The sequence below is a fragment of the Oryx dammah genome, unplaced genomic scaffold, assembly GCF_014754425.2.
Source record: "Oryx dammah isolate SB20612 unplaced genomic scaffold, SCBI_Odam_1.1 HiC_scaffold_16, whole genome shotgun sequence".
NCBI lineage: Eukaryota > Metazoa > Chordata > Mammalia > Artiodactyla > Bovidae > Oryx > Oryx dammah.
In genome coordinates, this window is record NW_024070200.1 from 13,495,003 (window position 1) to 13,508,291 (window position 13,289).

Sequence of the window (13,289 nt, forward strand, 5' to 3'; positions counted from 1 at the left end):
CACACACACAATGCACCTCAATGGAGAGAGACACACACAGTCACACACACACACACACACACACAGACACTGAATGACTGAGGTTGTTTTTTGGTTTTGGTAAATGCACCTTAATAGAGAGACAGACACACAGTCACACACACACACAGACACTGAATGATCGCAGAACACCATCACTTGTCCCCCTCCCTCTGACCTAAAAAAGGGAGATGTCACGACTCACACTATGAGATGTTTCTGTATGTCTGTCATCCCACACCCACCAGACAAAAGACGTTCTCTTTTTTCCTACCTCAGGTGGGATTCAAGGGCAGTTCAGTGAATATGAGAAAACACTTCATATATTTATAATCTGTCCTCAGTGGCTGCCCTCCTGGCCTCCAGTCCCCATTTTCTGTTTTCCTGTTTGTACCTCGAATCATCTCTGGATTTCCTCTCTGACTATGCGTGATTTTGCTACCATCTCCTTGGATACCTGTCCCTGGGGAAGCATCTTGTCTGGTGCCTCATTACTGTAGACCCCACTTCTTGGAGCCTGGCCTGGGGTCCCATGGACCCTGCTGTAGCCCTATCACATTCATCCATGGGTGCACAGCAGAAGAGCCTTCCCCGGCGGCTGGGCCGAGTGCAGACTGCCGGGACTGGTGTTGCAGGCTGTCCTTCGTCTTGTTTCCATGTGGCCACGTCTGATCCTTCTCTCTGACCCCACTCCCATCCCTCAGGCAGGTGTCCTGGCTCTACCTGCACCAGAGCTGCACTCTTCTCTCCTCCTGCCCCGCTGCCCCCCTGGTTCCAGCCGCCACTATCCTTCTCCTGGCTAGCACCTGGGTGGCCTTCTAACTCTGTTCCCTTGGCCTGGAATGCTTTTCCCAGATATTCACAGGAATCACTTCAGTTCAGTCACTCAGTCGTGTCCCACTCTCTACAGCCCTATGGACTGCAGCACGCCAGGCTTCCCTGTCCATCACCAACTCCTGGAGCTTACTCAGACTCAAGTACATTGAGTCGATGATGCCATCCAACCATCTCATCCTCTCTTGTACCCTTTCCTTCCCGCCTTCAATCTTTCTCAGCATCAGGGTCTTTTCACATGAGTCAGTTCTTTGCATCAGGTGGCCAAAGTATTGGAGTTTCAGCTTCAGCATCAGTCCTTCCAATGAACACCCAGGACTGATTTCCTTTAGGATGGACTGGTTGGATCTCCTTGCAGTCCAAGGGACTCTCAAGAGTCTTCTCCAACACCACAGTTCAAAATCATCAATTCTTTGGCATTCAGCTTTCTTTATGGTCCAGCTCTCACATCCATATGTGACTACTGGAAAAAGGAATAGATCCTTCAAATCGTTGCTCGAATGTCACCTTCTCAGTGCACCCCATCCTGATGACCTCCCTGTGTGTAGCTGTATCCTCCTTCGCCCTGGGACTTCCTGTTCTCTCATCCTGCTTTGCCTTCTTTTCTTTCATAACATTTATCACCCTCCATGATGCTCTCTCATTTACTTATTTTTCCCTGTCTGCTGCATTGCTTGTTTTTTTCCCCCATTGCTTGTTTTTTCCCCCTCTAGGGTGTAATATGTCATGAAGGCAGGAGTCGTAGGGGATTTGTTGTTGTTGCCAATGTTTTGTGTGGTTTGGGTTTATTTTTTTAATAGTTTTTATTGATTGATTGATTGGCTCTACCATGTCTTAGTTGTGGCCTGTGGGATCTTCGGTCTTTGTAGCAGCATGCAAAAATCTCAGCCACTGGGCCACCAGGGAAGTCCCCACCAGTGTCTTTTAAGTATCTAGAGCAGTGCCTGGCACACAGTGGGTGCCAAATAAATAGAGCATAAGTGCTGGAAACAGGCTTTATCTACTTGTCTGTCCTGTCCCCACTTCCCTCTTCCATCAACCTAGTGCTCCTTACTGATGTTAGCCACACACTCCCACAGATAAAACTGTCAAGTGTCCGTAGTCAGGGTCAAATGAGAGTTGACCTCTGCTCAACACATGTGTGCCGCTGCCCTAGGCTGGTGATGCTGCACTGGAAGCTGCTCGCACCCTTGCCTGACTGGCTATGCTTCCATGAAACATATTTACCTGGTTTATTGAAGAGTGTATTCTACATGAGAATCAAGGGACCCTAGTGTCTGCAGCATCTGTAAAGTGCTTGCCAGAGAGCCACGCCCTGATTTCTCTGCAGCCAGGCTTGTCACCGTGCCACGCACATGAAAAAGACTAGATTGCTCTGACAAGAAGCCAGAGTGTTAGCAAATTAATTTCTGTGATGAATCATAGAGCAGTCGTGCTGGAAGAGGGCACTGTGTTGTCTTCCAAGGTTTGTATCCAAGCGCAGTGGTGGGTTTCAGACTTGTGAATTGCTGGTTGCTCCCAGCAATGTTTAGAATGGAAGGGCGGGAGCCACGTAGGTACAGAAACCCAGCCCAGAGAGGGGAGGGAACTCATTCAGAGGCACAGAGCGTGGCGGTCCTGTAGGTAAGGGGTGCAGAGATGTGTGTATCACCGTAAGTCACGCAGATGGTTATATATGACCCGCCATCGTCATTATTCTGCCTGGAGTCTCTCAAGTTCTAAATGCCAGACAAGATTCGTGGGTCCCTGGAGGGGCTGACCCTGTGTTTGCACGCTGTAGGGTCCTGTCTGTGAATACGGCTGGAACCTTGGAGGGTAGCCTTGGGGAATCCGTTCTTTGCTGTTCAGAGATCTGGTCCTCGTCCTCAGTCTTTTCGCTCTCACCACCGTTACAGAGGGGCTTCCAGTGACAGGGGAAGCCCCTTGAGGAGTCGGGGAGTCTGTGCCCACCGATGCTGTGAACGTGCTTCCTTCGCAGCTCGTGCAGGCCTCTCTTCTGCTGCTCCAGCTGAAGGAACCAGAAGGCCAATTTCTGACCCTCCCAGATAGAAGATGAGAGCGCCTTTGCTTTCTTCCTCCTCCGAGTGGCACCCCTAGGCCAGAGGCTCAGAGGAGCTCAGCCCAAGCCCGCCTCAAGCACTCCCTGTAAAATGACCGCTGTGGGTCCAGGGGCTGTGGAGATGAACTGGCTGTGTCTACTCATGGCGCCCCCAGTCTGCATTGAGGCAAGAGGGGAGGAAGATGGGGTCCATCACTAGCCTGCTCCAGGGTGAGAAGTAGTGTGAGTGTGCTTCCCGCAGAATACACGGCGGGTAATAAGTTCTTCCCTGGGCAGGTCAGGAAGGCTTCCTGGAGGAGGCGGTATGTGGCAGAGCCTCAGGGAACTCTGAACAGAGCAGCAGAGTGCGAGTGTCCAGGTGGGACGAGCTTGGAGGAGGGGGAATGTGCCGGCAGTCCCAGGAGGAGCAGCGAGCCCAGGGCGCAGGGAGGAAGCGTTCTGTCACGGCTGAAGTTTAGGTTTCAAAGGCCAGAGGGAAACGGAACTCCTGAGACTCCTTGGAATTTAATATTTAACCCTCTCAGTATTTACTTGCTCGCTTGTCAAGGACGTCCTTGAAGTGCTTTTCGGATCCCATAGAAACCTTCCCTCAAGGCATAGCTCTGCCTTTGATGACAAGCTGGAACCTCCGAGGGCCGGTGCGCCAGGGGGCTGGCTCACCTCCAGCCCTGCGACAGGGAGAGGGCTCCAGGTCTGGTTGATTATGAGCAGTCTTCCTGCCTCCAAGATTGTTCTTTGAGAAAGCAGGCGGCTGTCTTCCCTCCCCAGCCACCACACCCCCTGCTTGCCAATCAACTTTGGGGAGTCAAGGGTCTGCCCTTAGAGGCTAACAAGCAACGCAGTTCTTGTGTTCTTTCTCCCAGATTTTTTTTAGTTCTCCTGAATTCTTACCCCATGTGTGTATTTTTATGTTTGCATTTGCAAAAACCTTAGGTCCGTTAGGATTTCCCAGGTGGCGCTAGTGGTAAAGAACCCACCTGCCAATGCAGGAGATGAGAGACACAGGTTCGATCCCTGGGTCGGGAAGATCCCCTGGAGGAGACCATGGCTACCCACTCCAGTGTTCTTGCCTGGAGAATCCCATGGACAGAGGAGCCTGGTGGGCTACAGTTCATGGGGTCAAGGAAAGTCGGACACAACTGAGTGATTTGACGCACGCACATAGGTCCTGCAAATGAGGAGGGAAGAAGTTAGTAAATAAAAGTTCATCTTGTGGGCCTTGATCCTATTTGTGTTTCCTGTTCATTCTTGAGGGAACAGGTTCAGAAAAGTGCCCACACGCGAGTTTACGTGGTGTGGCTCACAGCCTGCTTCTTCAGCTCTGTGCTGCCCGCTGGACTCAGAAATGAGTCTCCGGTCCATCCAGAGCGAGGGGGTGCTGCGCGCTGGAGCTGAGAGCCAGCACTTGGCTCTTCCAGGAACGTGAAGTGCTTGAGTAACGCTACCAAGCCCAGCGAGCGTTCAGGCACGGCCGGATGCTGGCCTTTGGAGCAGCCGGCAAGACCTGCCTGGAAACCAGACTTTGTTTGGTCGCCTCCTAGTGATGGGCCGTACACAGAGAGGAACTCCCCGGCTGCGTGAGCACGCATGGCATCCACCGGGTCTGCTCTCTGTGGCTGTGGCCGTCCGAGGAGGAGGGATGAGCTGTTATTTGTCAAAGGTCTCTGTGTTCCCCGATGATATCTGGGCTTTGTGTTTTCCGCCTGGTGCATGGTGGGGGGACCCTTTCTCTGATCGCCTCTGCCATCTCCTCACCTCCAGCCAGTGCAGACTCTGCTTTCTTGGGGTTCATTCTGCCTTTCTGATCCTCAGTTGTTTGGTGCTAGGAAATGAATTAGCTCTCAGCTTCTGTGCCCCGGGCAGGCTGGGCTCAGGAGTCATTTCTGGCGGTGCTGATCTGAGGGGCTTGATGTGGCTGTTTCAGATCGTCTCTGTGACCGGGGAACCCGGGCAGAGGTTCTCGTTACCCGCATGAGGTGGTGGGGGGATCCCTGTGAACAGGGGCAGATCTGGGCCAGGTGCAGGAGAGACGTGGGGATAAGGAGGGGTCACTGGTCAGGGTGCACTCTGGAGCACCCCTGCAGTATTTCACACGGATGTGCAACTCAGTGCCTGCAGAGTCTACCTGTGATAAACATTTGTTGAATGACTAATAAATGGGGGCGTGCCTGATGGGTGTCACAAGTGTAATGTTCCAGGTGTAAGAGATCTCGGTGAGGGTTTTGCAGGAGTCGCCCTCCAGGCTGTGAGGTGGTATGTAGAGGTGCCCGTCTCCTCCTACCCCGTGACCCAGGACAGGTATTAATGGAGGGTCCCCATGTGCCCATACCGTTCCTTATGGAACCCAAGGTAGCCTTGTTAAAGTAATAACAGGTCTTCTCAGTGTAAGCAGAGCCCCCAGGAGGGCCCACAGAGCTGTGCCCGTGTGGGTGAGTCTTGAGATGTCATTACTACCTTGAGGAGAAGCAGGGTCATGTTGAGTGCAGTGCTATTTTCAAATCAGTGAGACAGCCCCCATAATCACCTGTATGAAATGACTGGTTTTAAACTGAGAAACCAGGGAAAGCACAGTGAGTGGTTCACCCCAGCACATAAGGTAGGAGAGAACAGAATGTAGAATTATTAAGAAAAATGTGTGTGTGTGAGGGGGTCTCCATCCCAACAAGAAAGCAAATGGAAGCTGCGTTATCTTTATTCTTCTACCCGGACGTGATGTTCACAGTTACCTGCAGACCCTGGCTGAAATACCTGCCCCGTGGCACTGGGATCAGAAGCTAAGCCAGAGGGAGCCCCACTCTGCAAGGAAATGCACAGAAATAGCAGCGGTTTCGGGGAGGGGGCGGTAGCGAGTTAGGAGCGAGCAGGTGGTGACCAAACCTCGGATCTGTAGCTCAGCCTGTCTGATGAGCCTCTTCTTGTTTGTAAAACGCAGATAATACCAGCCTTTTGGAATTGCTCTGGGGATTAAGTCAAATGATAGAGTGTTATATGAAAGGACTGGAATGGTCTGTAGGTGCGAGGGCACACGGGGAGGGCAGGATTAACTCCAGTGGGTCAGCCCTTCCAGGTTGTGAAGGGTTCAACCCTCAGCCTGGCTCAAGACTCACGGATCCGGGGGTCTTTGTGGGTAAGTCACTGTACCTTCCAGCCTCAGCAAGACAGTGTGCAGTTTGCAGCAGGAAGAACTAGCTCTTGGAAGGGGTTGTTTGCCTTCCTTTATCTAAATCCCTGTCTTCATACCCAGGTGATCACTGACACGAAAGATTGGTCTTCCATAGCCAGAGGATGTACGAAGGTTCAAATGACGGCATCTTGGGGCATCAAAGACTGGCACCAAAAGGACCCTAGAAATTAGGTACCAGGCACGGAAGACAGGTTTCATTTCCTGTGCCAATGTTTATTGATTGGCACTGGCTGTATGGAGAGTGCTGTGTTCAGAAGCGTTCTGAGGCTTCCTACCAGGCTCAGTAAAAAAAAAAAAAAAAAAGTGTTGTGATTGAGTAGTCGTGTCTGCCGAAGACATGAGATTAGAAAGTCAGGGAAGTTTCCAACCTTGTTCTTATTCAGTCTCCACATTTTAAAGGTTGGTGTACTTGAATCATTCCACTACATTTCTGTCCCCAGGCCCACCTTTACCCCATGTGCAGTACTGGTTTCCCTTCTGTTTTGGAAGCTGATGGCTGCACACACATCTGTCACTTTATTTATAGCTTAGGTCAGCCTACGTGCATTCCGTTTCTACTAAGAAAGGCTGGAGGGAGCTTCTCTGTGTCAGGACTCCAGGAAGCAGGTAGTAAAGTTAAGATTTTTCGTAGACTCAACTATTAGCTCAGCCTGTCCTGGGATTTCCCCTGGGTTTGTGGGTTGATGCAGAGGGTGTCGGATGTGTTCAACCCCTCCCCCCCCCACTGGTTGCTTATGACTCACTAGGTTGTTTCCTACCCTGCCTCCCATTCCTCATGAAAACCCACCCCCAACTTAAGACCAAAGTGTTTATAACTTGACCAGCACCATGTTCTCTTACATCTAGGCCTTTACATATGCTGTTCCCTGAAAAGCCCCCATACCTACCTCTCCTCTTCCTGGGGTCTCAGCTCAGAAGTCATTTCCTTTTGGAAGCCTTGTTGTTCAGTTGCTAAGTTGTGTCCAGCTGTTTGCGACCCCATGGACTGCAGCACGCCAGGCGTCCCTGTCCTTCATTGTCTCCCAAAGTTTGCTCAAACTCTGGTCCATTGGGTCAGTGATGCCATCCAGCCATCTCATCCTCTGTCGTCATCTTCTCCCCCTGCCCTCAGTCTTTCCCAGCATGAAGTCTTTTCCAGTGAGTCAGCTCTTCACATCAGGTGTGATGTGACTATTGGAGCTTCAGCATCAGTCCTTTCAATGAGTATTCAGGGTTGATTTCCTTTCAGGTTGACTGGTTTGATCTCCTTGCTGTCCAAGGGACTCTCTCAAGAGTTTATTCCAGCCCCACATTTCAAAAGCATCAATTCTTCAGTGCTCAGCCTTCTTTGTGGTCCAACTCTCACATCGATATATGACTGCTGGAAAAACCATAGCTTTGATTATATGGACCTTTGTCTGCAAAATAATGTCTCTGCTTTTTAATATGTTGTCTAGGTTTGTCATAGCTTTTCTTCCAAGGAGCCTTGCCTGATCCTTACTGCAAACGAGGTGTTCCTCCCTTGGGTTCCCATAGCATTTATCAGTTTCTAAAATTGCTGGTTTTCTTGGTTTGAGCCAAGCTTTCTTGGGCTTCCCAGGTGGCATTGGTGGTAAAAGAACCCGCCTGCAAGTGTAGGAGACCTAGATGCGGGTTCGATCCCTGAGTCAAAGATCCCCTGGAGTAGGCAATGGCAACCCACTCCAGTATTCTCGCCTGGAAAATTCCATGGGCAGAGGAGCCTGGCAGGCCCTGGTCCATCGAGTCACAGAGTTGGACACGAGGATCACACTTGGGCTGAGCTCAAAGAACTGTATTGACTATGGAATGTGCTCAGCAAGGACCCAGCACCCAGTAGGTGTTTGGAGGGAGTTGTCTGTAGGGCTCCTCCTTCTTTGCCTGCATAACTGTGTCACAGAGCCGCCCTTGCTGGCAGGGACCCAGCAGAGTCTTCTCTGTTATGTTGTGAAACTATTCAAAACCCACAATCTGGTAGCTTTTGAAAATAGCAGAAATCCTGAGAGAAATTGGGCATCAGCTTCCCATGAGAAATGAGTGAACTTCTGCTTTTCTCTCTTACTCTCTTCTTCTTCTTTTTTTTTTTTTTAAAGTTTGCTGGAAATCTGTGTACGGGTAAAAATCACAGGATACATTTGTTATAGCAAATGTTTTTATTCACTTAGCTTGGTGAGAATGAGCACAGCTCTGCTTCCTGTGACTGAGGGCAGGGGTGAGTTTCCCTAGTGCCCTGCTCACCACCAAAATGCTTATCTAATTTAATTTATTTTATTACTTTATTTGGCTGTGCCAGGTCTTAGTTGCAGCATATGGAATCTTTAATTATTATTGAGGCATATGAGATCTTTTTTTATTTTTCTTCAAGTTGCAGCATGTGGAATCTAGTTTCCTGAGCAGGGATTAAACCTGGGCCCCCTGCAATGAGAGTAGGAAGTCTTAGTCATTGGACTACCAGGGAAGTCCCCCCAAAGCTTATTTTAAATAATTATTCCCTGACCGTATTTCTAAAATGAAGAAAGGAATTCTCTACTTTTAAGATCTTTTTGTTTTTTTTCCTTTGTTATAAAATTAGCCCACTGGAATTCCATACTCTCCCAATAGGTCTCTGGATCAGATTGAGATTTTTCTTGGTGTGTGATGGGTGTGACTGAAAAAAGGAAGGAATGAACGAGTCGCGGTTGCCATTGTGTGCCGCTGCAGGAGGCTGAGGGAGCAGAGGCCTTATCCTTTCCCTGAACAGCCTCAGCCCGTGGCTCTCGTGTATGTATGCAGCGCCTCCTGTTTCTTCCTTGCTCTCAGATAGCCAGCTTACCCTGTAGCTCCTCACGGTGGGTCTGTCTCGCGTTGCTGCCCACTTTGAATTTGCTGTTTTTATCTGCTGTAGGCTGGGAGAATGGATCATCCAAGTTAAGTTATCCAAAGTATGATATAATTAGGTCCTCTGGGGCCTTAGCTGTGAACAGTATATAAAGATCCCCTGAACCCTGACTTCTGTTTGAGCTGCTCCAAGGCTCTTAAAATGCTTTCTTCCTGTGTGTCAGCTCCGCTGGCTTCAGCCCCAGGTACATGGCCTGTGAAAGCTGAATTAATGCAGGGAGAGGAGCCCGTGATGGCTGGAAGGGGTCTGTCCTTATTATACCCACCAAAGGGCTTACGAGGGGCCGTTGCCAGGCCTCTGGGGACTGATCCTGAAGACACAGAGGTGAGGACAGCCGCAGGGGCTGGTGTGAGCACTGAGGCCGGAGGATTTTGGTGAGACTCTTTGGGGGTTTTTAATACCCAGGTGGGAGTCTCCTTTTCTTTTTTATCAGAACTAAAATCGTGACTGATCACCACCTCAGCTTTAATAGTGAGTCATTGTAGAGTTCCATGTACTTATGTCTATGGATTAGAGTCTCTCAGGCCAAATTAAAGGCCTCAGGTGAAAAAAAGTCTACACAAGTCTTTGAGAATTTTTTCATGGGTGAAATTCTACACTTACCAGCAAAGAGAAGATTTGGTCATCATGACTGATCTGCAGCCCCAGACCTGATTCTTGGAGTGTGGAGTCTGGGCTTCCCAGGTGGTCCGGTGGTTAGGAATTCGTCTTGCAGTGCAGAGGACACCGGTTCCATCCCTGGTCCGGGAAGATCCCGCATGCCTCGGGGCATCGAAGCCCGTGCACCACAACTGCTGAGCCTGTGCTCAGGGCCGAGCCTGTGCACCTTAGACCTGTGCTCTGCAATAAGAGACACCACCACAGAGAGAAGCCTGAGCACTGCAGCTAGAGAGTAGCCCCCCTCGCCACAACTAGAGAAAGCTTGCGCACAGCAACGAAGACCCAGCACAGCCAGAATAAATAAAGAAGATTTTTGAAAAAGGTGTGTGGTATCTGAGTGCTCTGCAGGGACCCCATGGTCCAGCCCATCCTGCCCACCTCCAGCTTGGGGGGTAGGAAGGCAGATGCCCAGCCCCTGGTTGTGAGACTTGACCATCATCCTGTCATCTCAGGAAAAGCTGTTTTGAGCTATGTCTTCTCAGTTGAGAGGCATTAGGATGAGGTCGCAGGTTACTCTGTATATATCTTACACCCAAGGACCCGAAATGAACCACAGCACTTGTTCTTGGACACGAGTTTGGTTCTCTTCATCCCGGGGTTATTGATGATGCTTTGGACCGTTTTAGCGCAGTGTAAGTGGGTGTTGGCAAGTCTTTCAGGAAAATGATGCTTTTTTTCTGGCATGTCACGTCTCCCCTAAATATCAGTGGTGGGGGTGGTTTAGTCGCTAAGTTGTGTCCAGCTCTTGAGACCCCATAGACTGTAGCCCCCCGGGCTCCTCTGTACATGGGATTCTCCAGGCAAGAATACTAGAGTAGGTTGCCATTTCCTTCCCCCACTAAACATTGATAGAATAGAGTATATAATGGGAAAGGCAGAAAACTGTAGAATTTTCCACTTGAAAACCACCCTGTAAGTCACCCAGGCTGGCTACCTTCCTTTCACAGATGTGGAAACTGAGCCTGGGAAAGAGAGTACAGCTTGTTGGGATCACAGGGCCTCCTGGTGAACAAATCAAGTCTGGAGCATCTATATCCTGACTCTGTTTAAGCGACTGAAATGACAGATGAAGGCCCACTTGGCCTTGAAAAATGGAATCTTTTCTGTCTTAATGGTAAACAAGGATGTCACAGTCATCAGCGATTCCAGCCCTCCAGGGCAGCTAGGATACCTGCTCTGTCTGACCGCTTTCAGACTGCAGCCCCTCCCTACAGTGAGCACTGAGGAACTTGGGATGTGAAAAACACAGGATACTGGCCCCAGATAGCCGAGATGCATATGAAAGCAATGATTGCAGTGAGCCCAGACTCTTGCATCTTCCCATACATAGAAAAGCACTAGATCCCTTGAGATATCTGATTTTCTTTAATTCACAAAAATACTTTGGATGTTCAAACTGCCTGCCCTTTGTTGCCGACTTCTATATGACCTTACTCCTGCCCTCTCTTCCTTGGGGCAGTTCTTTCAGGGTCACTTGAGATGCTGTCTCCCAGGCTTGAAGTCCTAAAAGTTCCCACCAAATAAAATATAACTCTTCAGCTTTTAGGTTGCAGCTATTTTTTAAGTCGACAGCCTCAAGCATAGTGAAAGAGACATGATGTAAAATGATGAAATGTGATTTTTTGGGCCTGATTGGCAAAGCTGAGGAAGAGCAGTAAAACTGGCTGGTTGTGGGGATGTGGGGCTTATCATATATTAGTTGTGAGGGAGTAAAATGGCAGAGCCTTTCTGCAGGGCTCTGTGAAAGTGGAAAAACCTTGAAAGGTGAGTTTATCCTAAAGAGGGAAGTATGGATGAAAGAATTAGCCAGAAGATGTTCTTTGTAGAATCATTTAGATGAAAATATCAAAAAATCAGGTCTCTGGAAAGGGGGTAGTTGAATTCATTTGTGGCTTTTGTACAGATAGCTGTGTGTGGTGTCTGGGACTTGCTTTGCGGAGTGCTCCAGCCAGACATTGAGAACAAAGGCAGGGGTCGGGGGATGGAATAGACGTTTAAAGTGTTGATGATGTGAAGTGGGTGATGAGCGGAGGGTTCACTTTACTCTTCTGCCTCGTGTGTTGGAAATTTTGTGTGGTGGAAGGGAAGGGTTAAGTCCAGTTTTATTTCAGGGTCGACTAAGTGTTCCCTGTTGGGGGATGGTTCTCTTCCATTGTACTTGGCTGACCACACACACTAGAAAGGGATGCTCATATTCACTGATCATCAAGGAAAGAGTTTATGGTACATCTGAATGGAAAAGGCCCCAAGCAGTGTGGGATGAGAATTCTTATTTGGTTTAAGAAATAAACAAACCCACATGCAGAAAACAGACGAAGTGTGTACACCCTAAGTGCACATCATTGGGCAGAGAGCTTTGTTTTAGCGTATCTGATTTTCGCCACCTACCCCCCCCCCCGCCCTGGCAGCAGGTGTGTGTACATCACTGGTGAAATTTTTCAGATGGTTGAGCTTAGTTAACTGTGTTGCTCTTTCGATCTAGGGAAGAGCATGGAGGAGATTAAGAAGGTGCTGCTGCTGGTGCTCGGCTGTGCTGTCCAGGTAGGGCTCGGGCAGGTGGGTGGAGAGGGCTGCTCTTGTGTTTGCTTTGTGGGGATGATGCCCCCGCTTCAGTGATGGAGGAGGGGAGCTACTTTCAGCCCAGCGGGACAGAAGGTCAAAGGGTTCCTGTGAGCGACGTGACAGAATCTTGGGTAGCAACCATTTTTAGCCCCGGGTATCTTGGGCAAGAGGTCAGGTGGGGATCCCTGGGGCCAGGTGTCCTTAGCAAATTGTCCCCAGTGTAGGGACATCTAGAGCAAGGATCAGCAGACAGTCTGTGGGCCAAATTTGACTTGCCACCTGTTTTTGTAAACACAGTTTCATGGGGACACAGCCATGCTGATTCCTTTACATAGGACCTGTGGCTGCTTTCTTCCTATGGCATGAGCTTAGACGGATGGCCTCTCCAGACTAAGATTTTTACCATCTGGCCCTTTACAGATGAGGTTTGCTTCCCCAACCCCCCACTGGCCTAAACCAGCTGCTCTTGGTCTTGACTTGTTTAAGAACCCCTTGGAAAGCTTGTCTGTGTCCCACCCACTGGTGTTTTTAAAGACAGGCCCCCCCCACCCCAGGGTGATTGTGATACAGGTAGTTTGAGCCACTTACAGAGAAGCATCAGTGTGAAGGCTGGTGGGGGGCGTGCAGAGCATTCTCGGTTATAAAAGACAAAGTCGGGGGTGGGGCTCCTTTTGAAACTGTATTTCTGTGACTCTGGTGGCCTCAGGTGGCCCTCATTGTTAAATGCTTTCATTAACACTTATAACCCTCCGCAGTGTGAGAGGAAAGAGGAATTTATTGAAAGGATCAAACAGCTGGACATTGAGACCCAGGCAGGGATCGTGGCTCATATTCAGGAGGTAAGTGGGGGGTTCTGGGGAGGTGCTTAGCTGTGAACCCTTGTTCCTGGGTCACCCAGGAGGCAGGTTCTCTCCCCCTGAAAAGGCTGAAGAACACATCACCCATGAATGATTTTGCTCATTTAAGGTTTCAGACACCATCGACAAATGGATCCTGTTTGGAAAGGTAGCTGTCAGCAAGCTAAAGTGGGGGTTTGAAACAAAAAAAAAAAAGGAAAGAAAAAAAAAATTTTTTTTTTAAACTTCAATCAAGTCTTC

The 13,289-nt window shown here is 49.4% G+C and overlaps 1 protein-coding gene across 2 annotated transcripts in view; it reads left to right on the forward strand.

Moving 5' to 3' along the window:
- Window positions 1-13,289, forward strand: part of CCDC88C (coiled-coil domain containing 88C) — a 145,781-nt gene that overhangs the window by 68,004 nt on the left and 64,488 nt on the right. For both annotated transcript variants that reach the window (XM_040256634.1, XM_040256635.1), the window contains exons 5-6: window positions 12,113-12,171; window positions 12,948-13,031. In XM_040256634.1, the coding sequence (XP_040112568.1) occupies window positions 12,113-12,171; window positions 12,948-13,031 (143 nt within the window). The remainder of the gene's footprint in view (window positions 1-12,112; window positions 12,172-12,947; window positions 13,032-13,289) is intronic.